We start from the raw sequence: 14,965 nt of genomic DNA on the forward strand, positions 1-14,965 counted from the left end.
TTTATTTAATAAGTTAAGAGGTTACTTAAGTTTGATTGAGTTACCAGCTGCATTCTTTTTCTTTTTTGGTTGTATGTTGGCTTGGTGGTCCAGCGTTGTCAGTGACAGCTCGGCTGTAGCTGTGTACAGTCATCTCCTCTCCCCCCCCCCTATACTTTCCTCCATCGGTGCCAGAGTGTCCCGAGCGGGGGAACACGTTGTCAACCCAAGCTCACAGCGTCTCCAGCTGGCTCCGGGCCATGGATCCTGGTGTCCCTGCCCAGCTCTGGTGTCTCCATGCTGCTTGTGTGGGGAGACAGACAAAAGAACAGGCCTTTTAAAATAGAGGTGTACATACTGTGAAGGAAGGCAGATGCACAAACACATCGGGGGAATAGACAGCTGGACAGAGAGACAGAGCGAGGCATAGGAAGGCAGCTATGTAGATAGTCTGGATAGAGACAGACAGGTGGATGGACAATAGAGAGGCGAACAGGCTGACAGCCTGAAGACAAACAGTCATACAATCAGGGATGTATCCGAGCATCAACCTATCCAGATTCAGTTTATTTGCATAATAATGTTCTATGTTTTTTTTGTGGTTAGTATTTGAACACGGACTGTAATAATTAAAATTTTAATAAAAAATTACGATTTTATAAATTGTTTACTTGTTTAACAAAAAATACTTAAACAGTTTAGCAATGGATTTATTGTCCAAGAAAAAAAATCATTCAAAAACATTTACTGCTTTCAACTTATTGGAAGTGGGGATTTTCTGGTTTTCTCTTCTCTTGTTGCTATCAATTTTGGGTAGGGGATCAAATTTAAACCGAGGTAAATGCACTGTAACGCGTCCGGTATGCTCGCCGCAGCCGGCCTGTCACACTCCAATGTGACGTCATGGGAGCGCCGTAACTGTTTATAGTCGCGCGTGGTGGCCGCGACACTAGTTGCGGTCTTCTCCTGAACAGCGGTGGCGCTAATGAGGAAAGGCTACCGACTTTGCTTTTTCTACGGACTAGAAGAAGAAGAAAAAGGTAAACAACGTCAGAACTGGCTGCAGCATTAACGTCAGTGTTTCGATTCGATGCAATGACCTACTTGGTCGGATCAAGCTTTTCATTCGCCATAAAAGAACTCATCTTAACCCAGTAAGTTTACAAGAGAGACCTGCAGTCACTCTGAGAGTCCTCGCATCCCGGAACTCGTCCATGCTTCCTGTTTCCGCTTTGTCGCGCGCCGCTGAAAAAAATAGAGTGGTGCACGACCTCTGGTCTCGCGCTTAAAATCCAGGAGCGCCGGCGAGATCTGCGTCATTTTGACGTCACATTGGCGCGCGCCAGCTCGGCTGCGGCGACTGTATAATAGAGACGCCAGCAAACAAACTGACTTACAGACAGAAATAAGCAGCAGAATTGAAAGGCAGACCTTGGCAGCTCTGAGTGCCATCGGAGGCCGTTGACGAACTTGACCTGGGACCAGACTGTCCAGTGTGCGGCGGAGGGAGACGGGTGGAGAGCATAGGCCAGGAGATACACGGCAGAGTCAGGAACGGAGGGCAGGGAGCTTGTTGGCAGAGACCAAGCTGTCAAATATATTCATATCCCCCACTGGAAATGTCTCGGAAGTCTGGTTTGCTTACTTGCAATGTAATGTACTCAACCCCCACACAGGTGCACACACTACCCCCTCTACCTGTTGTGTGTGTGTGTGTGTGTGTGTGTGTGTTGAGAGTGTATGCAGGTGCATGAGTGAGGAGCCACATTGTGTGACTATTCATTTATTTGCTCTCTCTGTCTCTTTCTCACCTTCCTGCCTCATTGGGGCCTAATAAGGAGGGAATAAATCCACAGTCTCTTAGAAACAACCCCACCTTCAAACGCTTATCACCGCAGGCCACATAATGGCTCTGCCATTCTTTAGGTTCGTCTTTCAGAGTTTGTATTATTCAAGTCTCTGCCAGCATTCTTCAGTTTCCATTTGTTTACTGCGAGGGGAAGTAAATATTCCTATAGATGAAAGCTTGTGTGCCTCCGTTCCAGATGTTTCTCGTGTGCGACACCCTCTTTAGAGGCATTTATCTCTTCAGCTGTCCCACCGCAGAATTTTCATAGTATAGTACCCAAAACAACTGTAAGAGCTGTAGGCCTGCCCAGCCAAGTCTTTTGCCTGAGGTTAGCTTTGTTGAGAATGACATACGAGCTTTAGCCGCTTTATCTCTCTCATCACTAATATCCCCAAACAAAAGGACAAAGGCAGGCCAAATACGAGGCGAGGTGTCATTTTTCATTTGGAAAAATGAGGTGTAAACACTGCATGTCCAGTGTAGTTTTCCAAACCTCAGTGTATGCACTGGCTTTTAAATTTAAACAAGCGGGCCTTTGCCTGGACTGGTGTTCGGTGTTCAGTATACAGATTATCTGTCTCTTTTTCTTTCTTTTACACACAAGCACCCGCACTGTTCACTTTAGGGCAGCAGACAGAGCAGCTGGGCATGGTTTAGAGATGAATGAGAAAAGTGGGTGAGGCATGGCCAAGAGAGTGAAAGAGATCAATGTATTTCTCGCAGATTCTCTTTTCTCTGATGTTAAGCCACACAGATGTAACCGCTTCCTGTCCTTGGCATTACTCGTCCACATTTTTATCATCCTCAGTGTTAAAGTGAAGCAGCGTCAATCGTTTTGTCTCTCGTTCTGTTTGGGAAAATCTTATTTTTTTAATGTCAAATTCTAACTCTCTGCAGGCTCTGAAGAGTTTTAGGCTTGCTTCTTTGCAGAGGACAGCATCTGTCAGTGACCCAGAGTTACAGCAAAAAAGGAAAGAAAGAAGCAAATTATCCACAGAAAACTTTTCAAAACAGCTTCTTTTGTATAAAGGCCTTGTACCACCAGGATTGAAAAAGGCAACATTTTACGAATTCCTGCAAATCAGTGAATGCTCTTGTGTGGGCACAAATCTTTGATGTTAAATTCAACATTGGTGACCTTTGACATAGACATTTGCCCCATTCACTTATTTTACCTCCTCTGTCGGCGTATAAACTGCTCCACAAAAGAGGAAAGGTTCGCTTACAGTTAGTGACCAAGCCAACAAGCTCGCTAACAGCAAGCTCGTTAGCTCAGAGAACTGAGAACAAAAATCCCAAGCGAGAGTAAACAGCCCATTACAGAGAAGTTAGCAGTTAGCTTAACTACAGTAGTTAAGCAACATGCCACGTGAGTAGTCCCCTATATCACCAAGCTTCTTGAACCACATATTTCGGAAAGACGTGGGTGAATTCCACTCTGCTGCTTCCTGGGGGTGAACAAACACCGTTTTGAGACGAGTTGACACTTTTGGAATGACTTTGGGGCACCATTGCGATCCATTGTTACTCCTGTGCAACCAAACTGACTGCAGTTTCTGCTCTTAGGGACGGAGAAAGCTACGGTCTTTTTAGACCGACCATACAAGCTTACAGGTGAAGCATTCTTGTAATAGTGTAAACACATTTACATGCATGCATATATCAACGCATTAACACACACAGGCAAACATACACATACTCAAATGGACTCAGACAAGCACACATCCGGCCACGCAAATCTCGGCAGGTCCATCTGACGGACCAAACACACACCAGACCGGTGTCCAGATCAAACAGAATGTGTAGATGTTAGCCAGCAGCTGAACAAACAGCTCTGCCTCTAAAGTGTGCTTACTTCTCCCAGCATTCAGCTCCTCACTCTATTTAGTTTGGATCAAAACGATGGTGCTCACAGGCCGCCGTAATGTCAGCGGTGATTGATCTCTCTCCTGGTCGCTGCAGGCCTCTCGTATGTGGTGGTGTTGCCTTAGCAACCGTGGCTTTTTGGCTTATTTGCCATTTGGCAGAGCTGAATCTAATTTGGCAGAGATAATTACATTTCACTTTATTGAAATTACACATTTAAATATTACCTCAGTGAGTGAAACAGACATTGATTTAAGTGTTTATTTTGCCCAGTCAGACATCTGTTTTTTTTACTCCTGGCGTGTATTGTGTTTGAACAGTAAGCCCAGTTAGCCACCATGGCTGAGCTGTTTCTGAATCAGACCATAAAAACCAGAGCGCAGGAAGGAACCTGAACTCTTTGGGTCTGCCGCCCACAATACTCCTGGGCCCAAGAGAAAACACAAGAACTCAAATCACCGCCACTACTGCATTTCCTGTGTGTGTGTTGGAATTGTTGAGAGAAGTAGCGCTTACGTGTGTGTGTCCATGACGAAGGAAATCATAATTAAGGCGAGCTAACAACAGCTCGCCGTCTTCTTACCCTCAGTATGGATGTGGCAGCAATGACCAACAAACAAAGCTTCCATTGCAGATAAGCTGCTGTAAAACACACCTCTTGCAAAGTCACTTCACATGAGTAGCACAACACTCCTACTGGATCATAAAATATCCCAAAGGACGTTGGTTAAGCTCACAGAGTTTGCAAGAAGCAGAGGCTTTTGGGCCAGGATCTTTTCCACTCTGATTTAACAGTCATTCTCTGGATCACAGTAGCCTACAGTCCATTGGAACTCACTCCGTGGTTTTGGAAACTGCTAACATGTCAGTCAGATACTGTAATGGGGACCACATTGCCAATTGTGTATATTGTATATGTATATTTTGAGATAAAACGCTTCAGTAAAGCTGGCAGTATGCTGTGTGTAGTTTGGCTGCGCTTTATGTGATCGGAGAGAATCTGTTCAGCCTTGTTGGCAAGTCTGGGTTAGTTCAGACAGACCTGGCTATTCCTCAAGTCCTAACTGTGTCCCTGACAACTTTATTTTAACCAAAAATGAGGGGTTGTCACCCTTTCAGTGCTTTATATTAGAGATGCACCGATTGACCGGCTGGTGACCGGAATTGGCTGTTTTTCACCTGACATCAGTCTGACATACGCCGATCTTAATGCCGGTCAAATGCTGTAAATAAATAACATTGTAAAGACTACCATACACAATGCATATAAATTATCTATAGGCTAGCAAATAATAACAATAAACCCACTATTAATTACATTATCTTAATGCAGTGTAACTACTGTAGCATGTAAATAATGCACATAAAAAACAAACGTGAGCAAGGGCGTTCAACAATCACCATTATATCGAATCAACAGCCACGTGCAACCTAGCTAGCAGGTGAAGAACACAAACAACGAGCTAACAATGAACTGACAACATAAGTTATACAACTTACAGTTGTCAAGGACGCACATTAGCTAGTTATCCTCCGGACAGCGACAGTCTCTTTTTCCTTTCTCTCCCTTTTCCGCCGGGTGGCGCGTGTGCCCGCTCGCGGTGTGAAGCGCGTGTCTGCGCTATTCTCCGACATGCAGTCTAACAATCACTGCTTATAGACTTATAGACTCGGGCGCCGCATGATTAACATCATGCAACATCAGCATCACACATGCACACATGTAGGAAACCTCATGAATTAACCTGCAACATGTCAGCTGTTTGGAAATTCTTCAGCGTGTGTGAAGAAGATAACAAGTTTGCAAAATGGTTCTTCCATAACATTGCACTTTAGATGTGTGTGAATTTCCCACACTAGGAGTCATTTATATAGTTCTATTTTATAGCGGTCGATTATCTGTTCAAAAAATGTTCTATGCAAAATGTAAAATGATTTGTGTGTGCTGTAAAGCGGTTAGAAAAAATGAAATCGGCTAAAATTGGTATCGGCAGGTCAATGAAAAATTGGAAATCGCAATCGGCCTAGAAAATTGTAATCGGTGCATCTCTACTTTATATGTTTTATCACCCACAGAGCAGGCATGCCACATGTTGGTAAATAGAAGGAGACCTTGATATTAGTAATTCAATCTCAGTAGTGATGTCATTTCAAACAAAAACCACACAGGAATCAGTGACTACGTTTACATGCAGCCAATAACCCGTTCAAAACCGGAAAAATATTAGCAATAACCCGGTCGCAAGGAATCTTGGTCTTTTGAGTAGAGGAACTTCTTGTATGCGCCAGAAAACATAGTTATAATAATAATGATATACTATAATAATATAGTTATATATATGTCAATGCAGAAAACCTGCGCGCAGTATACCGGAAGTAAACAAGAAGTAGAAGTAAACATGGCGAGACGCAGCACAGCACCACACTTTTGGAGCGAGGAGGAAACCAATTTCTTTATTAGTGTGGTGAAAACCATGAATATAATGTCTTTTGTTGACGGCAGAAAGTACCGAGATAGTGAGATTTATAAGAAGGTGACCGAAAAGTTATTGCGTCTTAAGGATTGTCCGTAGGCTATACATCCAGACGCTAACCGTGCATCGCCGTTTACATCGGGATATTGCCAATTGATTACAAATTCCATGTATACAGGAGTAACTCTCTGCTCATGCATGTAAACGGGTTATTCCGAATGTTTCAGAAACCCGAATAGTGACCTTAACCTGACCATAACCCGAAAATTGACAGCTTGTAAACGTAGTCAGTGATACATTTCCGCAGTCATGCCCAGATGTAAGGCAGAGGGGGTGGCAAGGTCAAACAATGTCTGACATACCAAGCACATGATGAATTTCTTACTGGTCCCTCCAATGTAATGGAGGAGTCATTACACAAGTCCTTCACAAGGATACCGTGTGGTTGCTATTGCTTTAGTCACTGCGCAGTGTTTTGTGTATTGTGTGTGACTCTCTGCGCCGTCACATATTGCTCCTCATGAGTCAGGATGCCATATGCAGAAACGCCTCTCATCTGGGAGACTCTGGAGGATGCTGCAGCAAGCATGATATTGGTCAAGTGACCAGTGGGCATACCTAACCAACACCAGTGCTAGTGATTAGTGCCTCAGGGTTTCGGCTCAATGTTGTTTTTACTACAGTACCATTGTGCTTGGTCTTCACCTCCATTATTATTGTAACTAAGCTACATAAAATGTAATACTAATGCATGATAAAACAAAGCATAAAACATAGCTACTGTATGTGTGCTTCTAGTGAATTTCATTTCATTTACGCTGCTTATTTGCAAACATCCAAGAGCAGTTGTGTTGTCTGATGATCATGCGTGGTCTAATAACTTTGCCTTTTATAACGTTGGTCCAGAGCCTGGCATGCCATGCCATGCTAAGTGATAAAACACATGTCAGCCTAGTGGAACAATGCTGGTAAAGAGTCAGTCACCCCGCGGGCCTATAGTGCACATCCATCTGTCTCTCGTTAACAGAGTGGAGCGAGAAGGCAGATAGAGCTCCAGGTGGCGAGAGAAGATGAGAGGTGGATGGGGGCTCAGAGCGCTTACAGTAGTCTGGGAATGCTAAGGAATGAGCCTCGCCAGTTTTCATCAGTGGGAATCTCTTGAACACTGTGACTGCATGGATTGTGCTGGTAGCTTCATTGGCACAGGTGTGTGCCACGTGCGGCCACAGGCATGAGCCCAACTTAATATCTCCCACATTCCTGATCTACGATCATTCCTGCATGTTTCTCCTTTTTATAATATCTAATCTAAACATTGTATGGTATATTCAAAGCCTGAAATCGTGCTGTATTTTGTACTGGCACATTAATGTATTAACAACAAGAGGGCATTCTTCACAAGCAGGATTGCAAATGAGTGTACAGTCTATGTTTGAAACGCTCCTAACAAAATGTGTACGGACATTAGAGGGGAAACCAGATCAAACAACAGATCCCCGGCCCTCACAAGACTCGGCATAAAAACTAACTCGCTGCATAGTGAGTCATGCTCAATGGAAATTAGCAACGTGTTCGGCCCATCCTTTACCAGTCCAGTTGCTTGGATGAAACTGCTTTTTGTATATATTTTTTTGCCACATGGCATGCATTTTTAAAGGAAGAACATGAATGATTGACCCACTGTAATTAAGTATGGCAGTAGAGCCTTGTTGGATTGTCAGAATACTCAGAGGAACACATACTGTAGATGCTCAGCTCCTTCTGGCATGTGACCCCACTCCAACTGTAACTGAAAGCTTGTGCTCCATTAAAAACTGATCGGCCATTTGGTAATTACATCTGATGGTATTTATCCTGCCTTGTATCCAGCCTCCAGAAGATGCACAGATGACTCCCCCCCAGTCCCAAACCCAAGATCTGAAGCAGATGGTGGGGCTGGGCACCCCCCTGTATTGTCCCTCCCCAGGCCTCAGCTGCTATTTCAGGTGCTGCTGATGAGCCACTCAGTATTTTTGTGTGGAAATGCAGCCCTGGGACTGATGTGGTACGGCATGTCCCAGATAGCTTGGTGGAGACTGTAATCAACAAGGAGAAACTGTAGAAACTGGGAGTTTGTCTGTCTGTCTTTTATGGTACCATTAAGGAATACATTTCTGCACTCAGCAAAAGTAACGGATGCTTTTAAGGCAAATTAATTCACAGCAAGGTTAATTGGGAGTATCAGGAGAGACCATATTGTTAGGTTCAAGAGAGAAAGAAAAAAACATATTATTATTACATCTCTGTGGCCCTCTGACAGTGGGTGAGTTGTTTTAACTGAAGCCCAGTTTTTCTCTCCGTAGTTCAACAATGTGGGTCAGTACCCATCCTGCTTACAAGGCAGTTTCTTTGACAATAGAACAGGCTTGTCTGGCAAATCAGAAGCCATTCTGAACTGCAACTTTGGACATATTTGTTGCCATGAATGGGGTTATGGGAAGTATGCGATGTGGCCTCCAAAGGAGCAGTTGGATAACATCCAGATTCAGAAACAAAAGGGCGCTGGCCCAAACTGATCACCACAAAGAGGCAAACGGCGCTCTGCCATTGTCCATATCATGTGCATTCTGGGCCACATTGACTGGATGTCCATCAGTCAGCGGGAATTGTTGCTGACAACTTTATAGGCCCTGCTTTAATTCTGCAAGCTACTACCCACTCACGTCAACATGTACCTGAATATGGTTATAAAAACCCGTGGAGCTTTGGCAGGTTGTTTGCCAGCTAGATACGTAGACGTGGAGAGAGAAAAATGGAGTGACAGCGTCAGTTATTATTTTTTGCATACATTTTTTACACTGTTTCTTTCTGTTTCCTGTAGTGTCATTTCTCAACATCTCCCCTCAGCTTCCCAGTTTGAAAGGGATTACAAAGGGCTTTGATGCCCCCCTCCACACACTCTCTCCCCACACCCAAATCCCTCGGCACAGAGGCCTCCACACGTGTTTACCGTACAGATGACCTCAGAATGACAGAAATGCACCATGTAATAGTAGAGCAACACTCGCTATGACAGTAAGCTCTAACTTGAGAAAAACTTTGGATTACAGTGGTTAGGTTTTTTTTTAACAAGTGTAAGGTCCTGTGTGCCAGTCTGCTGGTCATGCTAGTTCTGTAAGAAACAGACAGTCAGACAGACAGCTGAGGTTGCCTGCAGCAGGGAATTCAAATACAGCAGTGAATGAATCAATCCCCTTTCTTTAAAAGCAAGGGGGTTGTTTGGCTGTCCTCAAACAATACGTGACTTAGTTATTCATTTCAAATATTTGCCTACGGTATTAGATAACTTCTCCTTTGGTTGGCAAACAACAATATTGCGCATTAGAGCAATTACTGTGTGAGAGGTTGGACTGCTTCTCCCAGGTACACCATGGCAAAAGTGCATGGCCCTTTCTTTTTTTACTTGTACGCACAGCATAACTTGTGTATCATTTATTTATTTATTTTCTTCTCTGTTTCAGACACAACTCCCACCACAAGGAGTTTGATCAACCAATCAACTTGCTTGATACGCATTTCCACAACACACTGTTGACATTGGGCGTTGTGTGATTCGCTGTATTGAAACTTAAAATCAGCAATTACAGAGAGATTTGTGACAGAAAGTTGCCTTCTGAACATGCCTGTGTAGGCATATGGAAATCCGTTTTGAAAAGCATTGATTTTGGGTTGACAAACACTATCTTATTATGTATGGAAGGCAGAAATAGAGAGAAAAAGATGCATTTTCAAATGTGTCTGTGCTATTGTAGTAATGACCCTCTTTTAACTCTGTTGTCAACTTGTCACAGCAGATTTTTTGGAAATTAAAAAGTGAGTTTCCATAACCCACTTTAAGATTTTTCTCTCTTTTGTTTTAAGGAAGTGCCAAACCTGTAATTTTCTCTGACAGGTGGTTGTCTTTTAACATTTAAAGCGTGATTTATGGTCCTGCGGAGGCTCCACGAAGAGCTTTCGCCGTAGCCTACGTAAGTGTGTGTGTGTGTGTGGGGAGTGTGTGGTAGAGTGAGTGGGAGAGTGACGGCGATTAGCTTCGGAGCAAGTACCGACTCTATAGTCACAGTGAGAGAAAAGTGTCTCCCCTGTGCTTTCTGACCACGGTGGGAAATCTGTAGCAGGAAAAGTTAACCCTCGAGAAGTGCATGTCAGGCTACGGCGTAGGGTACGGTGTAAGGTACGGCGTAGGGTACGGTGTAAGGTCCGTGTCTCCATGTACCTGCCTACGTAGCCACGGCGCAGATTTAACGCAGAAGTATAAATCACGCTTCACTCCTCCATACTTCAACTTAGTAGTACAGATTCAATGGCCCATCTTTGACTCAGAAAATGAGTTTCTGTGTGCAGTCATGAATGTAATTGTGTTAAATGATCCAGTACGCTTCTTTGTGTCAGTGCCATGGTAACTTTGTTTTAATCCCCACATCCTCTGGAGAGTGAAGCAATTGCAAGGTTTAGCCATTCATCAAAAAAGCCCCGGTGGACTTTAATGCAGTCACATTTAAAACCAACCTCCTTCTTAATGCTCATTGGTGGTCTCCCAGTTTTGTCAACGGCCTGGTGTTCTTGATGTCGAAGTTTTGAGTTCTTGATTGTAGTCAAGCCTCTGCTTCGCTGTCGTCCAGGTTAATGATGTTCGGGGTTCACTGTGTTTTACTTGAACTGCTGTGATAAGCATTCATTCAGATTTAGTATTGCTGAAACGTCTCACTTGTGGTTTATTTTCTTGTGAGTGCCAGAAGGAAGGCGCTGCTACTTGGAAATGCAAAAAACCTGGCGTAAATTGATAATTTATCAAGATTGTGAGAAGATTTAATGCTGATGAATGGAGCGCAGCCATTCTTATTGAGGCAGTGGTTGATTGGCCATTAAGTAAAGTAGCTTGACATACTGAACTATTGATAGTATCCCATAAAGGCTCTTAGGGATCTTTCAGTCTTTTTACAAAGTCATTTGTTGCTGTCTTAAGTGTCTCGTCAAATACTGGCAGGATTCAAACTCTTGGCCAAGCATGCGATTTATAGTTGCGGCTCCCCTAGTTCTTAGTTTAGTCTCTAGTTTGAGTGATGTTAACTACTAAATCTGATCTGAATCTACACACACATATAGTAAGTTTAAAAAAAGCCTATGTTGGAAGCAGCATGTGTCAGTAGCGACACATCAAAGGAAGAATAATAGTCAGTGCCCAAATTACAGTCCATTAGCCACAAAAACGACCAAATGTTTTTATGTGGCCAGTCAAAGCTCCCTGCCAGGGACTGACGGACACTCAACAGGACCGTTTCTAAAGAATGCCAAAAAGAAGCAAAACTGATACGCTGTAACTTTTAGAAAGTTGGTAATTGTGGCAGAGAGACGCTATTCAGGAGCTGACAGACTGTGCAGCAGAAGAAAACAGGGGTATGCCTCCATTGAATACAGTGTTATGATCATTTCTCTGAAGCCTTCCAACTCATTGTGTTAAATAACAGTTAAAACACTGGTAATATCCCTGCACTGTACTAGGTTTTTGTCTTTAAAAAGTGACCAATGCCTAATAAAGCATATGCATGTTTTGTGGTTTGAATCTTTCTCAAAAGGGGCAATACCATAAGTCGAGTACTTGATCTTTACATATTAGTGTTTACATTATCATTACCACATCAGCTGAAAGTGGGGACAGTACGATGCGCATTAAACTTTACTCCTGAAACAGTTATCCTCGTCCTGTTCAGCTGATCTTATTACTGTTATTTTCCATATTTTGTCGGTGTGCCAGTAAGACCTTGCACCCAGTCCAGTGAGTTGCACAAATAATGTGTGAAGGCATGTTGCAGCCTTGGTGGGTTTTTTTTTTGCCTCTAATATGTGCGATCTTTCTGTGCCCCCCCCCTCTATTGGTTTCCGCGTGGCTCTAAATCACCTCATTAATCTGTATCCTTTGCTGAAGATGTCTGGCCCAGGCTGCCAACCATTAGCAGAAATCCATTATACATAGTTCCGGCCAGAGAGGACACTCAGAGGATACAATTTGTGTGTGTGTGTGTGTGTGTGTGTGTGTGTGTGTGTGTGTGTGTGTGTGTGTGTGTGTGTGTGTGTGTGTGTGTGTGTGTGTGTGTGTGTGTGTGTGTGTGTGTGTGTGTGTGTGTGTGTGTGTGTGTGTGTGTGTGTGTGTTAGATCCCAGATCAGATGTCATGTTGAGGATGTGAATTTAAATGAGGGGCGCTCTGACAGGGGTGATTCCTCCGAAAGGACCCCCAGAGGGTAATTTACCTGCACATACAGCTTGTTTAAGTGAGGCCTGCTGTCGCCCCTATGCTTTCAAGTGGCTTGGGTTTTTAGTCATAGGCACTAATGTGTGTGTGTGAGTGCGCTTAGTCTGTGCTGTGCTCTAACACTGGGTGTGTTGGGAGATATTTTCAGCGTTAATGAAACACCTGAGACTAGTTTTTCAACCTCACATCTCTAAAGCATTCAGAAGACCTATAACTAAAGGATAATAAGCTGCATTGGGCTGTTCTGTAGTACTGATGTGTACATGTACTGTAATGTGACTACATGTCGTTTTGCTGATCCTTTTTTTTTTGGGATAGATTTAAGATGCATACCGCATGCTGCTTTGTAAATCTGGGTTGTACACCTTACATTTTTTTTAAAGATTTAAACATTTCAAAGAGTGCACAATGATCATGTTGTAAAAGTTTTAAGAGGTAAACATCTGTGACTGATAACAGCCAAATTGAGCTATCTGTAGCTAGCAGTTGATGTCCATGATTTGGCCAAACTAAAACATGAAACTCTTGACCTTTGTCCCGTTGTCTGGCTTTGTGTGCTCTTGACTACAGCACCTACGCTTGATCAAAAAAGGGTTTTCTTGTGAAATAAATATCTTGAAAGACCTCATTTCTCAGCCTTCAGCTATGGCTCCATCCTAATGGATTTGTTCTCTTCCTTGGTCTCCTCAGAGATTCGGACCCAGTTGGTGGAGCAGCAGAAATGTCTGGACCAGCAGACAGAGATGAGGGTCCAGCTGCTGCAGGACCTCCAGGACTTCTTCAGGAAGAAGGCAGAGATTGAGATGGAATACTCCAGAAACCTGGAGAAACTGGCCGAGCGCTTCATGGCAAAGACTCGCAGCACCAAGGATCACCAGCAGTACAAGTAAGGGTGTCCGTCTGTGCTCAGTTTGTTTATGATGTCATCTGGGATTGTTATGCTTAGTCTAATTTATTTCAAAAAAATTAAGAAGTTCAATTTTATTGTGTCAGCCAGACGATAGAGTGCTGATCGGGCCGCATTTTTCTGTCCGAGCCCGACCTGCGTCTGACAGAGCAGTAACCGAACCCAACCCGAGCCCGACAGGCATTAAGATATTTATGTCCGAGCCCAACACAGTTAAAATCTCTTTTTTTTTCTCATACTAATGACGCATGTACGTTTGTTTGTGTGGAAAGCCCGCTTTTATTAAGCAACTGTAGAAAGGCATTCGGAACAGTCAACAGATGAGCGCATCAGCGCACACAGGGGAAACGAGTGCACGTTAATAAGCTGTTTAATTTAAAATGTTCAACGTGTTAACCTTTCCTGATCGCTTCGTTTCCGACCGTGGTCAGAAAACCAGGGGAGACTCGTTACCTCCAGAGCCGACGTTAGAAAATGAATAACGTCGGGGTTACAAATCCCGTTTCTGGTGAGCGAATGAATGAACTTGGCTTCCAGTCTGGGGTTTATTTCGGACACCGCACACACTGTGTACAAAACTTAAACTTATTCCACCAACTCTGTTCCGGTCGCATCTACACGTCTGCTTCCACTTACCACACACACACACATCGCGCTGATTTGACCGAGCCCGACCCGAACCCGAACATCATTTCTAAATATCTGTCCGAAAACCCGGCCCGGCCTGTAAGGGTCTCGTCGGGTACCGTCGGGTCCCGTCGGGCTCGGGTCAGCTATCCATCCTCTACCAGACGAAAGTCATGCTGTATTTCAATGTAATGTTGATGGGATGTCTGTGTTCTGATAGGATTATTGTGCCGATGAGCTATATTAATCTTCATTTTATATTCAAAGCTGGTCAAATGAAGACAGAAAAGCCGCTCGGGGGTGACGTTTTATTTTTGTTTCTGTCATTTATTTTTTAATCATTCTCCAATTTCTTTGTTGCAAATATTATGCCCTCTGAAATTCTAGTGCCACACTCCTCTCTTTGTCTCAGTCCTATCTTTATCTCTCCAGCATAGGAAATTCATCTATAGAAAACTATTGCTCTGTTTCACATTATGCAATGTTTACGTTATTGCTGTGGTTTTAGCCCATTATGTCACACTAATGTAGCTGGGGTAGCATTATGAATAATCCATCTTGCCTTTTTGTTTTGTTTTATGTGCTACAGCACTGTATTGTGCAGTGCAGTAGACTTTTTCTGGGGAATAAGCCACTAAACTTTGTCACAGGCATGAATACCAAGGTGTTAAATAAGTGAAGATCTCTATTGAAAATCACAAAGTTTCAATGCCAAAACCAAAAATAAATTTTCAATATCTTTTGTTGAAGATCAGCAAAATATGCAATGCAATATGTTCTATACCTTTATACTTAGGAAGATTTCAGTCTATGCTAAAAAGAAGTATTTAGTTTTGTTACCCAGCCCTAGTTGTACATAATAAAACAGTGTCACTGTATCTTTCTGAAAAAAAGTATAAAAGAAGTGGAAGAAGAAACTAAACCTTGAATTGAATTCTGTCTTTATCTCATAGAGAGTTAACCTGGCTGTGG

The 14,965-nt window shown here is 43.2% G+C and overlaps 1 protein-coding gene across 4 annotated transcripts in view; it reads left to right on the forward strand.

Moving 5' to 3' along the window:
• srgap1a (SLIT-ROBO Rho GTPase activating protein 1a) overlaps positions 1–14,965 on the forward strand; it is a 101,061-nt gene that overhangs the window by 25,455 nt on the left and 60,641 nt on the right. For all 4 annotated transcript variants that reach the window (XM_039809506.1, XM_039809508.1, XM_039809509.1 and 1 more), the window contains exon 2: positions 13,150–13,345. In XM_039809506.1, the coding sequence (XP_039665440.1) occupies positions 13,150–13,345 (196 nt within the window). The remainder of the gene's footprint in view (positions 1–13,149; positions 13,346–14,965) is intronic.

Source organism: Perca fluviatilis, chromosome 8 (genome assembly GCF_010015445.1).
Source record: "Perca fluviatilis chromosome 8, GENO_Pfluv_1.0, whole genome shotgun sequence".
Classification (NCBI taxonomy): domain Eukaryota; kingdom Metazoa; phylum Chordata; class Actinopteri; order Perciformes; family Percidae; genus Perca; species Perca fluviatilis.